Source organism: Phyllostomus hastatus, unplaced genomic scaffold (genome assembly GCF_019186645.2).
Source record: "Phyllostomus hastatus isolate PE091 unplaced genomic scaffold, TTU_PhHast_1.1 phas_contig_209, whole genome shotgun sequence".
Taxonomy (NCBI): domain Eukaryota; kingdom Metazoa; phylum Chordata; class Mammalia; order Chiroptera; family Phyllostomidae; genus Phyllostomus; species Phyllostomus hastatus.
Window position 1 is genome coordinate 8,814,955 of NW_025333735.1, and position 24,223 is coordinate 8,839,177.

Genomic DNA, 24,223 nt, shown 5'->3' on the forward strand with positions numbered 1-24,223 from the left:
TTCAGATAGGAATTACTTATAAAAGAATTGTACTAGCACTTTACTTCTTCCTTCAAAAAGTTAGTCACACTTAAAATATGCATTAAGGTTTTCTGAACACTAGAATCCTACTTAGAAAATCATTTCAATTTCACTAAAATACCCTTTAGGAGTTGGGGATGTGGGTAAGACAGGGGAAAGTAATGGGGGAAACATTTGTAATTAAACAACAATAATTTTTTAAAAATATCCTCTGGGATGGATAGAAATTTCAATTCAATCCTTAAGTGAAATAAACTGAATATGAAGAGAGAATCTAGATGTTTTTAAATGTCCTTCTATTGTAATGTGGTCATCCATTTGGTTTATCAGATCCTATAGAGTTTGGATTATATTCTGAGATGAAAAGATTAGAAATTTCAAATGGTGAACAATTTTCAGAAGCAAATTCTCAGAAGTGAAAGACTTCACTTTTGAAAATAAATCATAAATCATTTTACATGTGATTTCTAAAATAATAGTCCAGTTTATCAACAACTAGTACAATTAATTATTATTAATAATTATCTACAAGATTAATAGATGAGCTGAGACCTAAGAGTTGAACCATATAGCCAGGGGTAGATATGGGACTAGAACTCAGGACTTTCAATGGAACATGATCAGAAGTGGGAGGGAGGTAGGGAGGGCTGGGGGGGCTGGGATGGGGGCAAAAGGCAAAAAACTGTACTTGAACAACAATTAAAATAAAAAATAAAATAAAAAGAAATAATATACTGCTTCTCCTTTACATAGTTAGATAAAAAAGAGAGAGGTCTTAGTCAATCTAGATCACACTAAGGCCTTTAATTAGGTCCCTAGTGAGATGCTCATCAGTGAACTGAGCAGAAATCTGGCAATGTTATTATTAACAACATGATGAGCCAGCAGATAACGTTCAAAGAAAATTTATCAGTGAAATGTCTGTATCAAAGAAATTATCATGTACCTGTGGTTCATACCATTTACTCTGCTATGTAAACAGGAGATTTTATTCTACTCATTTTATAGCCAATGGGGAAGTGCAGGACCACTCCCCATTCATTTAGGATAAAGGGAGCATTAGATCACAGCCTTGCATCTAAAAAGCCATTGTTATTTCCACAGGAGACTGAAGTGGGTGGGCATTAAAATCTCACACATGGATCTGAATCATGCAAATGCCATGGATCAAATTTTGTAGGGGCATAAAAGCTGTAAACTATGAAAAAATAATACTATTTGGTTAAATAATAATTTTATCTTTAGTGTTTGCAGCAAACGTTTTTATCAGAATATAGATTTACAGTTAAGGAAAAAGGATAAACATGAAGTTCTTACAGTACCTCACTCTTGGTTTTTCTTAAGCCTATATATACTCTTATTGCTAGTCTTCTTATAATGTTATGTTAATGTGAGTATCTTACCTTTGGTAGTTAAGTTCTAATTATGTAGCTATGTAAGATTTACTAGAAAGGTCCCAGTAAGTGAAAAAAAAAATCTAACTGCAACATCTTAATCCCTAGAATTTGATGCAGTTTTAATTGTGCTCTCCATTCCTCCTCGTCTCTAGAAGATACCTTGCATTTTATCTGATTATGTTTACTTTTAATATGCCTCAATTCACAAAGAGCCATATTTCTCTGTGTTCCTTACAAGTACAGAATTCCTATATTAGAGAAAACCTAAATCACAGATACAGAGAAAACACACACCCAAAGATGATTTAATGCCAACATTTTATGGGGGTGCAATACATTTGTAATTTAGAATTCTTTCTCCCAATGTTCATTTATTATTGAGAATGGCCCTAATTTCTTGCTAATTCCCTTTTTAGCTATTTTAAGTAATCAGTGAACACAATAACTATATTAAAATTCAGCATCCAATATGGAGTCCTTCAGTTTCTACCTGTTTTGTTTGATGGATTATTCTGTGAAAAACTCATTCTCTGGAAAATTGTTATTTCTCACCAATTTTGTTGTCCTTAAGGATTAAGCCTTTTTGAGAAGCAGAGTAGCTATTTATTTTTTCCAGACTTGTAGTAATTTCTGTTGCACTGTGATGATCCTCAGGGAACTGGAACAGAGTACCATAATTCTATTCTCTTCAAACATTAGTGCATCACCCTATCATGTATTGCTCTTGAAAGTTTAGCTGATACTTGAAGTGGACATGTCTCATAGTTATAGTCATTAAGAATCTTTATAAATAGTTAATGAAAAACTCCAGGTCAGGTCAAGAAATGACTCAAGTGAAATTCTTTGCCTTTAATCTCTATTCAAATACAGTTTAACACAGATAACATCATTTTGTCGCAGAAGGCTTCAAGTAAGATTTAGCATCATGAATAATATTCTTCTTGGAATCACAGTGAAACAAAACCTCAGATGCCCAACTTTGCAGAGACCTAGTTCCAGACTTGTGTTTCTCAAATGGCATTCAACAGTAAAGTGACTCTCCCATCACCACATGAGCAGAACTCAAGAATGCCTTCATGTTTCCCACTGGGCTTAAGAGTTGTGTTTACTGCTTGTAATCTTTTATATCTTGTTTCCCTAGGAACTCTCATAGTTTCAGATTTTTCCCCTGGCTTTGAATAATATTAACATCCAATTTTGTCTCTGCAAATTACTTCCAATAATTAAACATTTTCTCTTTTCTTTCAAGTCTGTGAGTTAAACAACTTTTGAAAATTCAGCTATTGATGAAAATTGTAAGAATCAATCATATGATCATGTTTTGAAAGAAAATTCTGATAATATTCTTCTGGGTTGGCTCTTTGTAGATATGAAAACCAGTAAAAACTTATTAATGAAAAAGTAGCAAGTGAAATTTTTGATGTGCAAAACAAGCAAATGATTTTTATGATGTTTCTACATTTAGAGAAATCAAGTTAGCATAATTAAGCCGAGAGTTAGAGTCGTAGTGGAAAAAGTGGATCAATTCTTAAATACGGTATGTCAATTCTAGCTCCACTGAAATAATTACACTGTAGCTACTTTGCCTTCATTAAGAAGGGTGGGGGGATTATTTTTCTCTCTTTCACAGCTTTGGGAAGTTCCAAGACATAGAAACCTGAGACACTCATTATCAATCTGTTTTCCTCAAACCCACACATTCACAGGGCTCCTGCTATTAAGAAAAAGTATAATATAAACAAAATCACTGGACCCAGTTCCTAGTTACAATATCAGGTTCCTACTGCATCTTAGGCAGTACTCCAATTAGTGTCGCACACATTTCCTCATGTGTTATGAAAAAGAACTCTTTGGCATTAAAAAGTATTTTTATAGCAATACCCAAAGCCCCCAAATTAATGAATAATATAAAGTTAGGGGGCATCCAGAGTTGTTTTATTAACTTCAAACCAACTAAGCACTGCAATTGGAAGGGAAGTTAGTGTGGATCTTGCTGTAAAATGGCAGTCACATTTGTTTTGGCTAATCCAGGTTCACCCCAGTTGGGTATGGGATATTCTATCAATATTTTATAATTTTCTGTTTTACTGGGTAGCAAAGGGGCATATAGAATGATAAGCTGAGACTAGCAGACATTCTTTGACTCCCCTGCCGCACAGCCAGCTGTGCTAGTCACACTGGTTATTAGGTTAAACTCAGTAAACTTTACTACTCAGACCCTGAGTGAAAAGGATATCAAATTCAACAAGATTCACATCCACATTTTACAAAAGTAATGGGAAAAAATATAAATAAGAAAAGAATAAATAGTTTGGAAAGCATTATTTCGATGAGATGATTAAGGTTTAAAGAAACATTGGTCAGATATTTATATTCTTTTATAACATTTAGAGTCAGAATACAAAAGTTTACATAATGCTAATCTTTAATACTAGCCTCTCAGAATACTACCTGATAAAGTTGACAGATTACCATTTTGTCAACTGGTGAATTCAGAAGTTGAAATATCCTCCTTGGTCCAAAGATGACATTCTGGGATACCAACTAGCTTAGTGAGTAGAGAGGGCTTGAACTAGAACGGAGATCCCAACATAACCACTGCAGGGTGAAGAGAAGGCGTAGGGGAAAGCTGAAACCCAGTCAGTTATGAGCACCAAGATTGTATACACATGTGTCCACAGTACAAGAGGAAAGATGGAAATTGAGTTTACAGAGCAAGATTTGTGTGTTGCTCAGAGACTGGGTGTGAGATGACATTCCCAAGAAATGTTGCACCTTTAAAATGATTTTGAAATTGAGAAAAAAAACATGTTTTCTGTTAAACTGTAGAATGTACCTAAAGATATGAAACACGGGCATTCAAAAACAAAGCTTTTGTATCCATGAAAGAAATTGTTCTGTTCATGATACTTCATGGATGTGTTTACACTTTCTTTGGGGTATTTCCCCATTGGTTACAGTCTTGTTACTTCTTCAGCTTTACATCAAAAAGGACTCATCTTTTGCAAACTCATACTTTTTTTCTCACTCCATTGATTTCATGAAAAATAATAACCCTAGTCTGCACTCCTACCTGGGTTCTTTTCTTTGGCTCAACCTTGGATGCTTTCTCTGGTGGTTCTCCATATTTTAAGAGTTAATCTGCTATTATTACTTATACACTACTTTCTTTTTTTTGGAGTGACAGTTTCTGAACCTCATGTTTCTATCATTTCATGTATAGAAATGAGAGGAAGAGGGTGAAGATGCTAGAGCAACAGTTCTGTTTCTTCAAAAGTAACATACTCAGATTTCTGGGCAGCACAGATCACGAATGTATAGACTTGGCAGAAGAATAAGGGATTTTCTACCATTTATCCCACCCTGTTAATTGTCTTCTTAAATCTAGTATCATCACTTTTCTAGCTAAGAGAAATGTCTTCAAGAATCTGGCAACACATTTATTGTCAGTTTCAATTTTGTGTAGTGTGAATTTTAATATTTTTATGTGTCTTTATTGCATTTTTAAATGAAAAATTAGTATCAGTACCTTTAATATCACTAACTAGGTGATATTTTAATTAACTTTGATTACTTTCCTTTTTATGACAAACAGCATTGTACCACTTTCTTCATTTTTAAAAATAAAATTGTATACTTAAGAGTACAGATTTATTCATTAATCTAGTAGCTCTAAGATATCAGAGTAGCTCTAAGATATCAGAGCCAGTCTGGAAACAAAAAATCTTTGCATTAGTTTAAGGTAACAAACTGGACTTCAGTTTCTTGGAATTATTCCCTTTGGAACTCTGCCTAATGGCAGAGTATTTATACTGTATTTATTACTTTAAGATATATTTCACTATAGTATGTAAAACTTTAAATTAAGAACATAAATTATGTGAGCTTAAAACCTATTATTTTTATTGTTGCTTTGATATATAGCTATTGAAAAATCTAAGACTTAATTCCATACAATTTGTTACTTTATCTATGTCGGGTGTGTTTTAAGAATCATTATATAATATAGTAATGTGAAGGAAAGCAAAAATTGGGGTAAATTTTTAAGGGGATTGAATCACACATTCTGCTAAATCTTAATTTTTAGGTTAACTTACATACAAAAATGAAACTTTGGGAAGAAACCGGGCTATTCTTTTTTACCCTTCAGATTTATCTAAGCTAAGTTACTATAATTAATTATGTTTCATACTAGAAAACAAATCATTTTACAAATTGGGTTTTTATTAGATTAGGACTAAATATTACATAGTCAATGGCAAAAATTACTGTAATGTCTTTGTTGATGAATCATGCTATTCAGAAAACAATTCAAGAGTTTGACCCGTGAATAACATTTTCAATCCACCACTGCCAAAATAGATCAAACCAATCAGGGTCAAACAAATATATGCAGCTAAGTTAGCTCTGTCATTTTTCCAAATGATATATTTTCTTGCATTCTTATAAAATTTGTTATGAAGTCACTAACTGTACTTAGTAATATTATCAGTATTATAACATCTATATGAGTACTAAATTAAAAAGTTACTTTTTCTAATATTTCCAGATATAGATGAGTGCAGTGAATCAGCTGCCTGTGGTGATCATGCAGTATGTTTAAACGTGGATGGTGGGTTCAGCTGCTCCTGCAAGGAAGGTTATCAGACATCCACAGGAAAAGCACAATTCACACCTACTGATGGCACTTACTGCCAAGGTAAATTATCAAACAACTATGTAAAATATGTACTGCACGGTGGTGAAGTGTCAAAGAGCTACACCCCCAAGAAATGTCCCAGTATTCCTTTATTGTCTGTAAAATGAAATTAGAAAAATTCCCCCGGCTGGTATGGTTCAGTAGATTGAGTGGCAAACTGAGAACCAAAGGGTTGCTGGTTCGATTCCCAGTCAAAGCATATGCCTGAGTTGTGGGCCAGGTCCCCAGTGGGGGGAGTGTGAGAGGCAACCACACATTAATTTTTCCCTCTTTCTCCCTCCCTTCCCCTTTCTGTAAAAATAAATAAATATTGTAAAAAAAGTATTGTTTTCTTAACAGAAGATGTAGACTATATGTTTGATGTAGTTAACATATTTTTCCATTTTCTATAATAATTGTGTATTTAATGAATAACTTTTATAATGAATAAAATTATTAAAATAATGAATAATGAAAAATTAAATTTTATTTGAATAAAGAATGAAAATATAATTCTAATTAAGAATGTGTTTTTATTTTTTAAAAAATGTGTTTTTAATGTTTAAATAAGTAAGCAAAATCATTGGAATCAATATAATCACCTTAGGAAAAATATTTTTAAAACTTACTATATGATCTGTTTTCTTCTTCTGCAGAAAATGTGAATTCAGACTGCCATTTAGATAATGTCTGTAGTGCTGCAAATATTGATAAAGTTTTAAGAAAGGTAAATGGACTAGTTAAACTAAAATTATTTTACTTTGATAGTTTGATTTAGTTAACTTTTTTCAATGCCACATTTTAAAAAGTGTAACAAGCAGTTAATTATCATGAAGAGTAGAAACTATTTACATACAAAGATCTAAGTAATTTATTTGAGTCATAGATAGGATTAATTTGAAAATCCCCAAAGTTTTGAGGAAGACTTACACATAATTAACTTATGCTACTTATCACTGTTCAATATACAAGAAAATTCCTTTCAATATATAAATTAGATGAATAAAATATCCAAACCACACTTTGATCTTGGTCCCATTCCCACATTTTAAAGAGCCACAGTTGAATGAATCTAAATTTCATTCTCTAGAGTAAACATTTCAAAGAGTAAATAAAAAGTAGAGCACCTATAAAACTATTGTCATGTGATTGAAAGTGTGAATCTCAACAGAACTAATTAACAATCAGCTAAAGCAATTGCCATTTTACCACATTGTAAAGAAATTTCTCTGGTTGATTAAAAGCTAATTCAACTTAAGTTATAATTAATATATCTTTAAAAGCTATTTTTTCTTTTTTTAATTTTATTTTAATTGTTGTTCAAACACAATTTTCTATCTTTTACTCCCATCCCAGACCACCTACCCAGCCCTCCCCACCTCCCTCCCATTTTCACCCTCCCCTAGTTTTTGTCTATATGTCCTTTATACTTGTTCCTGTAAACCCTTCCCCTTTTCTCCTGAAATTCCCTCCCCTCTCCCCTCTGAACACTGTCAGCCTGTTCTCTATTTCTGTATCTTTGGTTATATTTTGCTTGTTTCTTTGTTTTGTTGATTTAAAGCTATTTTTTAAATTATCAATTCAAACATGCTTTTCCTTTTCTGAAGTAATGTCTATGCTTTTTAAATTATTTGCTAAGCTTTGGTATGTAATTTTGGGTTTTAGTACTCCATGCTATGGTTTCATCTTATTAATGTATAAGACAAAAGCCAAACTTGGAAAAAATTTAACATACAACCTTTATTCTTAAAAGGATCCAGCAGTACCCTAAACTGTTTTCATTTCTCTGAACTCATTTTTGTTCAGATTGGACACATAGACCAACCTGTGGCTTTACTACAAGAAGTCTATAAAAATTCTGTGAAAGATCTTTCCCCGATGGCTATAATTACATATATAGAAATATTAGCAAAATCATCACCATTACTGGGAGTCATCAATAGCACTAACTCAGACAAGGACACAATTTCTAATTCAACTCTTGCTGTAAGTATGTTAAACTTTAACTCAATGTTATTGAGCTTCAAAATTCCCCTTACGTCTGTGATTAATGAAAGATTCCAACATGTATAAAGGATATACTTTTTTCCAACAGGAATTTGTAAAAACTGTGAATAATTTTATTCAAAAAGATACATTTATAGTCTGGGACAAGTTACCTGTGACTCATAGAAGAATTCATCTTACAAAATTGATGCATGCAGCTGAACAAGCTACCTTAAGTATTTCTAAGAACTTCCAAAAGACCACTCAGTTTGATACCAATTCAAGTGATGTAGGTAAGAAATGAAGGTCAATTTCAAAACAATACTATTTTCTAAACACTCCATTCTCCAGAGGGAAGGAGAGTATTTAAAATACTATTGGTTAAAAAGGCAGCTGTTTTAATAATGTAGAAATGAAAGGTTCTGCATACTACAGGAGTGGCATGAGTAAAGGATGCATACATGAGCGCCACCTTGTTCCTGCAGTCTCCACCCTTTCCTATTCCTGAACTGGAGAGCATTTAATTGCTCCACCTTTCCATTCTGAGTTAGCCATCTCATGACTTGTTAGGATCTACCTTGACCAGTGATAGTGACTGACAGATTTTCTGGATGTAGTATATTTAAATTTCCCTTTAGGAACCCTTTGCCTTTTGGTAATAATATAAAGCAATCAATATAGTAAATTAGAATGTTTCCTGCTTCATGAAATCTTATACTTAAAACACTAGGAATCTTGGATCAAATTGAAGTTGCTGATCAAGTTGTTCAGAAAAAACAAAAGCAAATTTTCTGAAATACTGGTTTATATATCTCCTATATTTTCTGGGTAGCATCCTGCTATGCAACAGTAGATACACAGCAAAAAATATCTTATCAAGGTTCACTACTTACTCAAAATTAAAGTAGCAAACATTCTGACCAACATATAGGAGCATACATTTCCATGGGATTCCTGCATGAAAAAGATGAAAATACACCAGATAAGGAAATTATCCTATAGGAACTAAATTCAATCCCTCTCCATATAGTAATTATAGATATTATCCTCTAAGATATTATAGTTCTTACTCTTTACTTTGGTAATTATGCTATATAGCCTCCTTGTGTTCATATATGTTTTCTCTTTTATTTAATTTAATAAAGATAAACAATGAGTATTATAATAAAATAAAAATAATTAAACTTGAACCAGTTTTTATTATATAAGTTATAATTTCTAAACATTTTCAGAATAGGTTTATGCTACCTGCCATAAATAAAAAGTTAAGATAAAATAGTGGTGGATAAAGTTGTCTCTAACTTAATAAATACATTGATTAAAGTAATTTCAGGGAATTTATAATTTTTGTGGTTTTGTTTCAGCTCTCAGGGCATTCTTTTTTGATTCACATCACATGAAACATATTCATCCCCATATGGATGTGGATGGAGATTATATCAAGATATTTCCAAAGAGAAAAGCTCCAGATGATTCACATGGTAGGACACTGACAATCTTACATACAATGACATTAATTTGCAATAAATACTTATTATGCACTTGATTGTATTGTATTAACATATAATATGCTTGGTTTCCTATAGAAAATTGTTTGATGTTTATATACAGATTTTCTAAATTTGTACTTGAGTATTACTAAGGTATAAATACCTGGGGAATTTTAGTTGATAATCTCTACACCTTTCTTGTCTTACCTCCAACCTTTGTAATCTGATTTTTCAGATTCTAATGAAAACATACAAAAAATATGTAGCTTTACTGCTTGGTTTGCAGCAGTCAATGGATGTTGCAATTTGCAAAGAGTTTTTAATATTTCTTCTTCAGTAACCCTTGTCTTTTTCATTGTGAGACTGAATTTGTGAGTCTGTAAAGTAGACAGAGATAATATTAAAAAAGACAGAAAGTTATTGTTTAGGCTTGGAGTTTTTTTCCACTTGTCATTTCATAGTCTTCAACTAACAGTGAGATTTCTTAGGAAATGGAAACACAGAATGCTAGACTAGCAGGTAACTTAATGATTATCTAACTTAATTCCCTCATTTATTATTCATTTATTGACAATATCCATTAATAAATGTATGCATTAGTTAAAAGCTGCATAGTATCATTATTAAACTCACACAGAATTTAAAAGATTTGTCACTATGCATATCAGCAGATAGTACAGAACCAGCACCAGGAGGGAGGGAACTGACAAAGAAAACAGGCCAACTTTTCCCTGTCACCTAACCACAAGCAAGCTAGCAGCTGCTATTTTAATTTAACCATTTATCTCCTCTCTCAGTGCAATGCTCTTAGTGCAAATCTCTGCTGATAGTAGAATAACTGTGATTGTTCTCTTCATATAGTTTAAAATATATTACCTAGGAACAGCATGAATTATATTTTTCTAAAGAATATATGGGTGTTCATAAATGCAAAGGAAAATATATGCAATAATACATGTAAGTTCTCATAATCATCATTTAATAAAAAGATATGTTGTCTTTATGATCAAAAAGCATGTTGTGCATTCAATTGCAGAAGAATATCTTTTCAAAAAATTTTCCACATCACTAATGTGAACTATTTTTTCTAATCCATCGATAGCATCCTCTCCATTTATTCTCATTAGTGTTTATGTAAAAATAAGAAACAGATGGCCACTAAACAAAGCAAAAGTAACTAAGTCTTCCTGTCATTGAATTCATGGCTCTTACCCTATAATGTCATATTCTAATTAACCAAGAACACATAAATTATTTAGGGGCAAAGTCAAAAAATTTGTTAAACTGTCATATTTTCAAAGATTCGAGTAGTGTTTAGAAGTTAAAGAAACATTAAGGACTTATAGTGATGAATGATGAAATTGTCATGTAATATCTCAAAGAGATCCTATCTGAGTATATGGTAGTGTTGTTACATGTGTGATCATGCAAGTGAACTCTGACATTTGAAAGGGACAGTGATAATATCAGATCTCAAGAAAGCAGGGGGAGAAACTTTGTTTTCCTTAAGGTTGGATCTTAAAAATAAGTATCTGCGTATGACTCCTTTAGAGTAAAAATTTAGTCTGTTCAATTATGATTTTTTAAGAGCTTAAATATATTTTGTTCTATAATTTCACCAAGTACACTTATTTGATTTATAGGCAGTGTTGCAGTTGCATTTTTATATTATAAGAGCATTGGTCCCTTGTTCTCATCATCTGACAACATCTTATTGGAACCTCAAAGTTATGATAATTCTGAAGAAGATAAAAGAGTCATCTCTTCAATAATTTCAGTCTCAATTAGCTCAAATCCACCCACATTGTATGAACTTGAAAAAATAACATTTACCTTAAGTCACATAAAGGTAAGTTGTTTTTCTGGTGACTATTGGTTAGGATTGTGAAATATTAAGAAAAGTGGACATCTTTGTTATGTTGCTAACTATATGTGAGTTCTTGAGTTTAGAAAAACAGATTCAACATAAAAAGAATAAAGTGGCTACAACTAATTTTTTATAAAATATTTTTATTTGTTCAATACTGTTTAAACTATCTAACAAATACTAAAGAATTTAGTATTTGATTCTCTAAAATGAAGCTACATTTTCGTTTTATTTTTAAGTACATACATTGTTCATTTTGGAAATCTCTGTGCCTTTACAGAATGAGTTATAAAAATGTATCAGTGTCAAATAAGTAAATGTTACTGGTGTAATTAAGGCAGTGTTTGGTTGGTAACTGTCATTTAAAATAATGTTTGTACAGATTTGGTGCTGATTAAAATACAATCACAGGGAAGTTATAATATTTCATAATGAAATTAGCTGAGACTATTTCACTCTTTTATTGTTATTCTAAATCTTTCTTTCAAACTCATACTCATTAAAACAATACAATAAAAAAATGATTAGCAATAACCAAGTATTTTAGTTTTTATATACCTAAAAATGAATGGGGAAACTCGAAGTCATAGTGTTTGCTGCTTTTTTACAGTTAATGTTTTCTTGGTCTTTTAGTAGAATTTCAGCCCTGGACATGATGTTCCATTTGGAGAATCTTGCAGCTGGCCAATTACATTGACACACTTACAGGGGAGAGAGGGAACTAAAATGACATATATGATTACCCACTATACAAATGTGTCACTATAAATAATGACACCTAATGTAGAGAGAAACTAAATGTAGAGAAGTGCAGGAAAATAGCTCAAATCTAAACATTGGAAGCATTCTGTTGAGAGAAATAGAAGGTGTGAAATGTTGTAAGAATGGAAACTAAACTTATTTTCAGATGCTAAATGAAAATGACCTGTTTGACACTAGAAACCAAACGGTTATTTTACATAGTCCGATGGTTTTCCTAGTATTTGTTGGTTGAATGTTTGGCAAGTAAAGAGATGTCAAGGACAACTTACTTCAATCTGTATGACACAGCAAGAAAACAAATCACATATTAAACCAAAATTCTTTATTATAACTAGTGGAAAATTTTTATTGTCCTATCTGCCTCTCTGGTCAAATCTTTTTCCCATTTGAAGTAATGATCACTGTGAAATTTCATCACTTTCCTCTGACAACACATCTAGCTAATCCATGGTTTCCTCTCTCTGAGAATAAAACTTGGATCCTATTTTTTCTAAGAAAATAGAAGTTATCTCATATATAACACCAGTTTTCTGATTCTCTGTTAATTTATTTACAACTTTACCAATTAGTATAGATGTCTCTATCACCCCAGGGGAATATTAACAGTTGTCATAATAATATTGTTAATAATAATAATAATGATGATGATGATGATGACAACCAGTACTTTAGTAATGTTTACATGGGACCAGGCCTTGTTCTAAGTTATTTACTTTTTAAAGAATTCATTTAATTTCACAAGAGACCTATGAGGGATATACTGTATTTTCGGACTGTAAGACGCACTCCCCCCCACCAAATTTGGGAGGAATAGTGGTTGTTAATGCTGCTGCTGAGTTCTCTTTACATTTACATTGGTAAAATATTATGTTACTTATGTTATTAAATATTTTACCACATTTTTTGCTTCAAAATTTTTTTCCTATTTTCCTCCTCTAAAACCTAGGTGTGTCTTATGGTCTGAAAATATGGTAGTATTATCCTCAATTTACAGATAAGAAAACTGAGACTCTGAGAGATTAGGTAACTTGCCTCAGTAACCAACTGGTAAAACAGGGTTTTATTACCAGAAAGTCTTCCCCCAGAATCCATGCTTTCAGCAGCTGTAATGATGCCCTGCCCAATGCTGTGCTCTGAAACCCATCCCTATGCTTCATTTATTATCTGATCTTTCATGGGTATCTCCACATTAGTGCCAGTGTCTCCACCAACAAATAGGCTCACATTTCTAGCTTACTACACAAAAAGAACCATATTCTCATTAATACTGTATCTCCTTCACCCAAACTCAAAGCACCTCTGTTTTTTTTTCTTTTTTTTATTGTTGTTCAAGTACAGTTGTCTCCATTTTCCCCCCACCAGACCTCTCCACCCCAACCATCCCCACCTCCAACCCCTGATCCTACCTCCTTTTGGCTTTGTCCATGTGTCTTTTATACACATTCCTGACAATCCTTCCCCCTTTTCCCCCCATTATCTCCTCTCCCCTCCCTTCTGGTTACTGTCTGTTTGTTCTTTATTTCAATGCCTCTGGTTATATTTTGCTTGCTTGTTTGTGTTGGTGATTAGATTCCACTTATAGGTGAGATCACATGGTATTTGTCTTTCACTGCCTGGCTTATTTCACTTAGCATAATGCTCTCCAGATCCATCCATGATGTTGCGAAAGGTAGGAGCTCTTTTTTCCTTTCTGCTTCCTAGTATTCCATTGTGTAAATGTACCATGGATTTTTGATCCATTCATTTACTGATGGGCACTTACGTTGTTTCCAGCACTTGGCTATTGTAAATTGTGCCGCTGTGAATGTTGGGATGCAGAGATTCTTTTGAATTGGTGTTTCGGGATTCTTAGGGTATAATCCCAGCAGTGGAATTGCCGGGGCAAAAGCAGTTCCATTTTTTATTTTCTGAGGAAATTCCATACTGTTTTCCATAGCAGCTGTACCAGTCTGCATTCCCACCAACAGTGCACTAGGGTTCCCTTTTCTCCACATCCTCTCCAACACTTGTTTGTTGATTTGTTTATGATGGCCATTCTCACCAGTGTGAAGTAGTATCTCATTATGTTTTTATTTTGTATCCCTCTGATGGCTAGTGATTCCGAGCATCCTTTCATATGTCTCTGGGCCCTGTGTTTGTCCTCCTTGGATAAGTGTCTGTTCAGAAACTTTGCCCATTTTTTTCATTGGGTAGTTAGTCTTCCTGGAGTGGAGTCATGTGAGTTATTTATATATTAAGCTTGTAAAATAGGCATATTCAATTGACTTCCACCTGTGAGAAATTCATATTTCGTTTTCCTGCACACATCTTTTCCTGTGATACATACACTTTCACAACTATCCATACTCCCAAGCTTACATCAAATTTTAGGTTAAATCACTTTTCAACATGCACATTATTATATTTAATTTGTATTATTCACAACTGAATCATGAAGCTGAACCATTTTCCTGGTGTTAGTACATTCCTTTAATTTAGTTGGCTTAGATTTCTATTTATCTATTGTTAATTTGTGCCCAAACTTTCTGTATATCTTCAAAAAAACAGTGAAACACATAAACTATTAGCTAATTCGTTGTCCTAGGGACGTTCTTCCCAGGCCTCTGTAATCTTAGTCCTATATGATTGCTTTACTCTTTGGCCTGGACATGACTTTCACCATCATTTGAGACATGCTGCTCACCTGTCTCCTGTGTCAGATTCAAGGTTTCCTTGAGCTGGTGTTTCCTTTTCTTTACTTTATTTCCACATATTTTTCAGTAGTTCTTGAGAAGAGGTGTAAGGAAGGTCAACTTTTTGAGGTAGATTATCCTTACACTTAGATAAATTCCATGATGTACAATTATTAATTTAAAAAAAGTCAATCTTCAGATTTTTCTAGACCTTGCTCAATTGTCTTCTCACTTTTAAGTTAACCTAGAGAAGCTCATTGAGATTAATATTTTACTTAAAATGTGAAGCCTTTTATGTGTGGTCAGTCTCTTTTTCTCTCTCTGAAGCTTTTGGGATTGTATTTTAATTCTCAGAGCTCTGATCTAAGATAAATCCAGGTATGGGTCTTTCTTCATGAATTGTATTAGGCATATGTAAGTCATTTCCAGGGAATTTTCTAATATTACATCTTTGGTAATTTCTTTTCTCCAGTGTCTCCATTCTGTTGTCCTGTTACTTTTATTATTTAAGTCTTAGACTTCCCAGCCAAGCCACTAAAATGTTTATTTTTAAAAAAATATATTTTCCATATTTAATTTTTTTCCTGTTAACATTTTTATTTCAACTTTTATACTTACCACTGAAAACCTTATAATTTTTGCTCTGCTTTTATTTAATGGTACAGTATCTCTTTCTCTCTCTCAGATATTATTTCTATACTTGAAAATAATTTTTTCTCCTTTCTATATTGTGTTGCTCCTGATTTCCCTTGTTTGGCTTGTTTCCTTTGCTGTCTGTCTTCCGTGTTAGAGCTTGTCCTTGGAGTTCTGGTGGTTTGAGACTCTGCACTCATATATGAAAATGAAGCATTTGAGAGATGCCCACATGCTCAGGTGCCTGTGGCCATGGTGTGCTGCACTAGAGAGTCATCATCAGGCAGGTTGATACTCTTTCCTGAACATCACTACCCAATATTCATTTCTCTGGGCCTATGAGTTTGACAGAAGAAATTCTGTTAGTGTCATGCCTAAAGACAGAAGCTTTTCGCAAGGATTAGGAGAATGAAGAGAACATGGTGAGCGCAGGTGGGAGCTCAGTGTGTGGAGAGACTCTCACTTAACCTGTTTTCTGAATGGCACCCTCACTCGCAGCTGACTGTGGTTTCCCAGTTCTTGAGTCCCACCATTTTTTTTTCTGGCTTATCTGGTTTCCCACAGAGTGTGGTTGATAATTTTCCTGTATGTTTGGGAGAAATTAGATGCAGAGGCAATATTATTCACATAGCTTGACCTCTTTGGATAAAATTCCCTATCATCTCCCCAGTCGTAGCTCAATCACCATCTTCCCACACTCACTCACTCAAATTCAGTTTGTCTCCCCCAGTGCTCCAACTGTTGTTGATCCACGTGTTGGATTTAGCATAGAACTCATTAAAGCAGTACTGATTTTGTTGAAATCATCTGGGTTTTTATCATCCTGAGGGAAGATGCTTTATCTTTTTGACTGAGAATTTCTGGCTTCTCACAAGAAACCTATCAGATATTTGATACTTGACTAATATTTTTGTTAATATTTCTGAAACTTTGTGTTTGATTCTGTTATTCTTCTTACTATTGGTTGTCTTGTGTACATCTCAACATCTCTGAGCCTCTTAACATACCTACCTCATAAGGCTCTTTTGAGAATAAAATTAAACAAAGTAGGTGAGAAAGCACCTACTTATACTGTAAACTGTATATAATTATAAATAATTTTTATTTCTATAAGATACAAGAGTAGGATATTCATCATTGTATGAATAAATTCTTATTAAAACTTACAGTACATGAGGTATTTTGTTATGATTGTTTAATATAAATACAATAAAGAGAACCACTATTTATTGAATAATCATCTTGTACTCTGTGTGATCAGCCCCTGCCTGTCTCTGTTCTTGTCTTCACTGCTCTTCATCTCATTCACTGTGCTCTGACTACACTGGTTTCTAGATGTTTCTGGAAGATCCTTGTCCAGGTTCACCTCATAGCTTTTCCATTTTCTATTCCAACTCTCTAGAACCTGCTGTTCCCAAGTCTCCAGAGCTCACACTCTCACCTCCTTGAGATACTCACTTAGACTCTCCTGGGAAAGTCCCATTCCGATGAAACTCCATGCTTTCTATCCTCTTTCTCTACTTTATTTTTCTTCAATAATTGCTCATCTCCACCTGAGAATGTATAGTCAAAAATACAAACACTTCTTTTGTTCTGTTTAGCATTGCATTTTTAGTACGCAAATCAAACTAATATTTAGTATATACTCAATAAACACTGTATAAATTTCATATAATTATGAGTGTCATGCACTTCTCTGATACATATATGATCATATTTGACAATAAATAATTTTCACAACTTTGTGACACAATGTTGATAAAATATAGCCTTGTTGCAATATTTTCAACTCTTTCATATAACAGCAGCATTCATTTGTTAGCATTGATTTTATGCTTTACTTTTTAGGCATATATTGATATGGGAAATAGTATTATAAATATGACAAAATAATACCACATGTGTAACTTTTTCTCTCTTTCCCATCAGTAAAATCTCTCTTTTTCAGACCACAGAGAAGTATAGGAGTCACTGTGCATTTTGGAACTACTCCCCTGATACCATGAATGGAAGCTGGTCTTCAGAGGGCTGTGAGCTAACGTTCACAAATGAGACCCACACCTCATGCAGCTGTAATCACCTGACACACTTTGCCATTTTGATGTCTTCTGGAACTTCCATTGTAAGGCAATTTTCTACTTCATATTTATAAATCTACATGTGTTCTTTTTATGTCATTCAAGAGAATAATTAATTTTTATATGTTCTTTGGGGTATAAATATTATGGTTGGAGAGAGAGAGACCCAAGTCAGGAGGCCTTTCTCCTCCGCCTTGGTTCTTGTCTTTCTGCAAGAGAATAATTCAAGTGAGAGACAAAAATGTAGAGTGGAAATGAGATAGTGAGTTTATTTGTGAAATATACATACAAGCAATGAGCTGCAAAGCAGGCACCCAACAAATTTAAATAACCCACATAGAAAAGAAAGTTGTTAGGAAGTTTGTTAGGAAGTTAGTTTGTTCTAACACTTGAAAAAAGGTTATGAGTGCGTACTTAGCTAATCTAAGTACGCCGACTACTGGGGTTTGGCGGTTATATAACTCAGCTGGCTTCTAGGTTCCTCTCCTTCTCCCCCTTTAAAATAACTTACACCTACAAAGGCTTTCTTTCTCAGTTAGTAAAGGCTCTTTGTCTTACTGAATTGTTACAGAAGTTCCCTTTGCCAACATAGAATCTCAAGGACTAATCCCCTTTCCTGTACTATTCCTGCTTGTAATATTCAGGATACTTGACAATCTTAGTGAGATTGTTACAGAAGCTTACAGAACCCCACCCCTTCTTCTCAGCACAGTCTCAAGGACTTCCCTTTCTTCTACACTATTTTTGCTTGCAATGCTCGGGAGACCTGGCAGTCTTATCAAATCAAGCTCAGGACTGCTGAGTTAATCGGTGAGAGGTGTCTCCCTTTTGTTTCTAGTCTCCTGTGTTAAGTTCTTTGTTAGATTCTAATGGCGAGGGCCCTGCCTTTATTTCCCCTCTGGGCCACTCATTTCTAGCTGCTAACATAAATAGCATATTTCATTAATTGATAGAACTGTGTCTTTTTACAGTCTTTGTTTTTCTTACCTGTCTTCTATGACAAATCTAGACTTGATTTTAGTTATTTTTAGTCTAGAACTTATCTAGGCTGTAGTATGTGGTAGATTGTGTTAAGTATCCATCCATTGACTCTGTTTCTAGTGGTGCTTTTAAAAACTACTTGTATATTAAGGGTCTTTGGCTTTGTATATGAAGTTTATTTTTTACCAATAAAACTTAGTTAAAAATATCTGACATCTGATCAATAAGCATTAGCACATTCATAACTAATATCATATTTTAATAATATAGAATCTCGTAAGATTTTTAAACATGAAAAATCACCCTAAGGTAAATAGCTTCAGAATATGTATTTTACATTGGTAATATCTTGCTTTTATATTATGTAATACCTTATTTTATACCTCTGCATAGCAATCTTAATTAAGTTATAGTTTAATTTTCATACACATGTATATATACACACTGACACAGAGATAAATCAGGCTAACCATAATATCAGTCATAAAGATGTTTTTTTCCTGTATATTAAGTAAGTAAAGAAGCCTCTATTCTTTATATAAAATACAAACATTCATCTAGTTAGAATAAAACCAATCTTTCTCATTTCAAAAACCTCTCACCTATACTATATATTCAACATTTCTAATACATTTGTTAATGTGTTTTAGATGAATTGCTGCATAGAAATAAGATTTGATCTTACCACTGATGAATCTGTTTTAATTAACCATTTTCCATTATAATAATGAATTACTATTCTAATACCATGAAACTGATGATGATAACAGTATTAAACTGTATACTAATATATATACTGTGCCTAGGAAAAAAATCACTAATTACAGAACTGTTCAAGTGTTACATGATTTATATCACATTTCTCTGAATATTGAGCATTTTCAAAAATCATCTAAATGCACATTTGTATTTTTACATTTTATGGACATTTTGATTAATGTTTCACCAAATATGAAAGTTCATTTTATGTTGTAGTTCCTTTGACAAGTTGCTGAGTTATTCTCTGAGAAGCTTTATTATTATTTTCCCTTAGGGTATTAAAGATTATAATATTCTTACAAGAATCACTCAACTAGGAATAATTATTTCACTGATCTGCCTGGCCATATGCATTTTTACCTTCTGGTTCTTCAGCGAAATTCAAAGCACCAGGACAACAATTCACAAAAACCTCTGCTGTAACTTATTCCTTGCTGAACTTGTTTTTCTTGTTGGGATCAATACGAATTCTAATAAGGTACGTAGATCTCCCTTACTCTCTATTTTTATGTTCTAAATTTGTACTTTCTGAAGTGCAAATGTCACAGAAACATGAATTGTAATTAACAGTTTAATAGAGCAAACACTATGTCTTTTCTTATTTTGATGTTGCTAATATATCTAAGCAGTGTACTTATCAATTCCATTAACCAAAATATCCCTAATTATGAAATATTGGGACACATGGAAACTTTGCAACAAAATAAAAAAATAGTTTTTGTTTTGATTTAATTTAAATGGACATTAAACAAAGGAAGAGGGAGAGAGGAGTGGAAATAAATTTCCCCTTACACTGTGAAGGAACATGAAAGCAGCCAGAGTCTTCATAGGATGAAACATGAAAAACTGACTCTACTTAATAACTACACTGTAATAACTACCATTTTTTGGCATTATTCATTGAAGGCCTTACCAAATAGTTCTCCATATTGTGTTTAGTCTGGGTCCTCCTAGAAGCAGACACTAAAATGGACTTAGACATGTAATACTTTTATTAGGTGAAATGACTGAGAGAGAAAATGAGGAGAGAGAGACCTGGAGAGTCATCAGACCATGACACAGGTCTGAACATGAGTGAAGGAGAGAAGAAAGGAAGGACAAGTGGGTGGAAGCATTTTACCCCACAGGGCAGTTCTAAAGGAAGTTCAGCATAGTTGCCAAGGAGTTCTGTGAGATCTTAAGCCAGAGTCACATGACAAAGGAGTCCTCTGTCTCTCAGAGAACAGGAACATCTTACAAAGCCTGTCAGCCTGCTCTCTATGACTCTCTCTCTATTTTGCTTATTAGTTCAGTTTGTTCATTAGATTCCACATATGAGTGAGATCATACGGTATTTGTCTTTCTCTGACTGGCTTATTTCACTTAGCATAATGTTCTCCAGGTTGGCTGTGTTGAGGGGAGGTTAGGAGGTCAAGGGATTGTACCGCAAAGAAAAAGGATCCATGCGCATGGACAACAGTGTGGTGATTGTGGGGAGAGAGGAGGTTGGTGAACAGTGGTGGAAGAAGATATAAAGGGATGAATGGTAATAGGAAAAAATACAATAAAAATTTTGAAAAAAAAAAAAAGAAAGCTTTCCATGCTGGGTCATTGGCAGGTCAGCTGAGAGAAACAAACAGCATGGCAATGGCTTTCCCAGTGCAGTAGCTGGAGCCCTAGGCCTGCGGCCCTTCTAGCACTGGAGACTGCAGAAGTGCTGGCTGTGGCCCACAACGTTAAATTGCCTCCGCATCTCCATTGTTTTTTAAATCTTTCAAGCATTGAAACTAACCATCAGCTGTCAAGGTTTTCTTCTGAAATAGATGCCACTAAACTTCTATTTTAAATAATATACATTAGACAAACACCTCTCAATTTTATATGTCTACCACTATTCTTAATGCCTGTTTCCTCCTTCAGTCTTATTCCACCATCATTCTCACCACACAACTACTCCTTATAAAGTGCTTACTTTAAATTCTTTTTCACCTAGCAAATTTTTCCCATTTTCAAGCCATATTTCAAATCTTGGGTCCTCCAAAATTGGTTCCCAAATTGTAATCACCAATGATATCTGTTCCCAACCTTATATAGTACTTCCCACCATATTTTATCTATCGTAATCTCATTATGCTTGAATTATACTGTTTGATAAACACAATAGGCATGTAAGTATGCATTATGTTATCTCTCAATAATAGATCACATTAGTTCTATTAATACAGAAATGTGTAACTACTTTTTTCTGTTATTTCTTATAAGCCTAACTCCAAGTATAAATGTAAAGTAAATACTAATAAATACTATTTAACTTAAATCATCTCAAATTTACCTGGTAATCTTATAACATAAAGTAATTCTTCAATGGATATTTTTAAAAATATATTATTTATCTGTTTTATGTTAGACACTTAATCAAGATACTATGTTTTGTTTATGTAGTATTAGCAATAATTTTTATTGAGTATGAACAAAACTGAGTGAGGCATCTCCAAAACAGAATTAGCTTAAATCATAATATATTCACTAAGATATCATGGTTTATATGTAAATCCATAATTTGTCATTTTACTTATAAATGTGTAAAACAAAATTCTCTGGACAAGAACAGTTACTTAGTTCTATCACAGGATTGGCAAATGTTTTACATTGATGAATCACAGTTCTTTCAAATCAGCTGAAAATGGCATATCTTAAAAAACTGACACTTGACAGGAATATTTTAATGTGGTCAAGTATTATATAAAGTGGCATGATTTATAAAGAAAGTCAAGATTTTATGTTATGATAATGTTAAAGCAAACATTTTTATGTGTCTTTCATTCTTTTACTTCTAGCTCTTCTGTTCAATCACTGCTGGCCTGCTGCATTACTTCTTTTTAGCTGCCTTTGCGTGGATGTGCATTGAAGGCATCCACCTCTATCTCATTGTTGTGGGAGTCATCTACAACAAGGGGTTTTTGCACAAGAATTTTTATATCTTTGGCTATCTCAGCCCAGCTGTGGTCGTTGGATTTTCAGCATCATTGGGATATAGATATTATGGCACCACCAAAGTGTAAGTTAAGATGATCTTAAAGTATCTGAAATGTAATTTTGAACATGATTTATATATCACTGAAAATTTTGTTGTGTTAAAGTACATACATGCACATTTATAGTTTTTTATCTATTATTTACTTTTCAGATGTTGGCTTAGCACAGAAAACAACTTTATTTGGAGTTTTATAGGACCAGCTTGTCTAATCATTCTTGTACGTATATTTAAAGTTGTTGCTAGAATTCAAAAAAGTGATAAAGGGTGTTTAAAAGTCTCAGCCGTTAGGCATTATTCTGAGGGGGTAAATGAGAACTTTACAGTATATTATTTATTAACATTTAAATATATTCTATCACTATTGAGAAAAATATAAATGCATCTTTTAAAGTTTTTTTTCTTGTATTTATTCTAGAGAGAGGGAAGGGAGGGAGAATGAGAGGGAGAGAGAATCATTGATGTGAGAGAGAAACATCTCTGTTTCCCATCTCTTGCACTCATCCCGACCAGGGACCAAACCCACAACCCAGGCATGTGTCCTGACTAAGAATCAAACTGGCAACCTTTCAGTTTGCAGGATGACCCAACCAACTGAGCCACACTGACCAGGGAAAAACTGTATCTATACATTTCAGGTTCCAAACTATTATAGTTCATTTACCATTCCTATGACAGGATGTATTTCTGCATAATATGAAGAAGCATTTTCTACTTATCAGTAGTGTTTCAGCATACCACAATACCTAGAGTGTTCCAAACTGATAATCTGGTATTTCAGATGTTTTTGTTATTTAATATTTTATTGATGATCAGTGACCTTTGAAGATTAGACTGTCTTTTTTATAGTATACTGTCCTGTGTGCCCTGTTATCATGAAAGTGCATTTATATTACATTGTGGCATCTGAGACAAGAACTCACTATTTCTCCTGAAGAGACAACTCATGTAGTGTTATTTCATCTAGGAAGAGGACCTTTCAATTCTTATTGAAAGTGGTTTCAAATCTACAATTATGGCAGGTGTTATATGTTACATTCTAAATAAAGACATGTTTATATGTCTTAGGAGCACTTTGAGGGCTGTAAGTTTTCAAAGCCATTCCAATATAACAGTCCATCAGTGAATCTGGGAGTTCTGATAGGGCTTTAGAATGGAATGACTTATCAGTGGAGGAGATATAACAATACTTTGAACAACTTTGTCCCATATGTTTTGACCATAAACTGGATATCTTCTTGTTAATTATTTTTTTCTGTCACTCCGTTCCAATTTTTTTATGGTTATGAGGAAGCTACTTAATGGAGGAATAGCTGAAATACAAAGCAGAGAATTTTCATCAAGATTTACTTTTCAATGATGTGGGTGAAATAAACTGCATTCAAGACTATATATTTCATTGCCACATAAAATTGTTTATAATTTTCACAACAAATCCAGTAACACAAGAAAACCATTGACTACCCTGGCTGGCGTAGCTCAGTGGATTCAGCACGGGCTGTGAGCCAAAGTGTCACAGGTTTGATTCCCCGTCAGGGCACATGCCTGGGTTGCAGGCCATGGCCCCCAGCAACCACACATTGATGTCTCTCTCTCTCTCTCTCTTTCTCCCTCCCTTCCCTTCCCTCTCTAAAAAATAAATAAATAAAATCTTAAAAAAAAAAGAAAACCATTGACTAGCTTTTAGCTGAAATTATGTCAAAGTTAGTTTATTATATATAGTTCCAAAATGTTCAGCCTACATGAGAATAGACTGAATAGCGTCCGATTCACATATTTTCATATGTTGCCCTGATATGAGTATTTAGTGTGAAGACACTTTGTACATATTCTGATTTTACTGGATGACTTTCTACAGACTGGACTGTTGCTGATATCATTTCATA

At 33.5% G+C, this 24,223-nt stretch overlaps 1 protein-coding gene across 1 annotated transcript in view; it reads left to right on the top strand.

Moving 5' to 3' along the window:
- ADGRL4 (adhesion G protein-coupled receptor L4) overlaps window positions 1–24,223 on the top strand; it is a 111,300-nt gene that overhangs the window by 58,825 nt on the left and 28,252 nt on the right. The window contains exons 4-13 of the mRNA XM_045835426.1: window positions 5,968–6,117; window positions 6,753–6,823; window positions 7,903–8,082; window positions 8,192–8,375; window positions 9,447–9,563; window positions 11,216–11,421; window positions 17,455–17,628; window positions 19,599–19,802; window positions 22,141–22,361; window positions 22,491–22,557. Coding sequence (XP_045691382.1) covers window positions 5,968–6,117; window positions 6,753–6,823; window positions 7,903–8,082; window positions 8,192–8,375; window positions 9,447–9,563; window positions 11,216–11,421; window positions 17,455–17,628; window positions 19,599–19,802; window positions 22,141–22,361; window positions 22,491–22,557 — 1,574 coding nt within the window. The remainder of the gene's footprint in view (window positions 1–5,967; window positions 6,118–6,752; window positions 6,824–7,902; window positions 8,083–8,191; window positions 8,376–9,446; window positions 9,564–11,215; window positions 11,422–17,454; window positions 17,629–19,598; window positions 19,803–22,140; window positions 22,362–22,490; window positions 22,558–24,223) is intronic.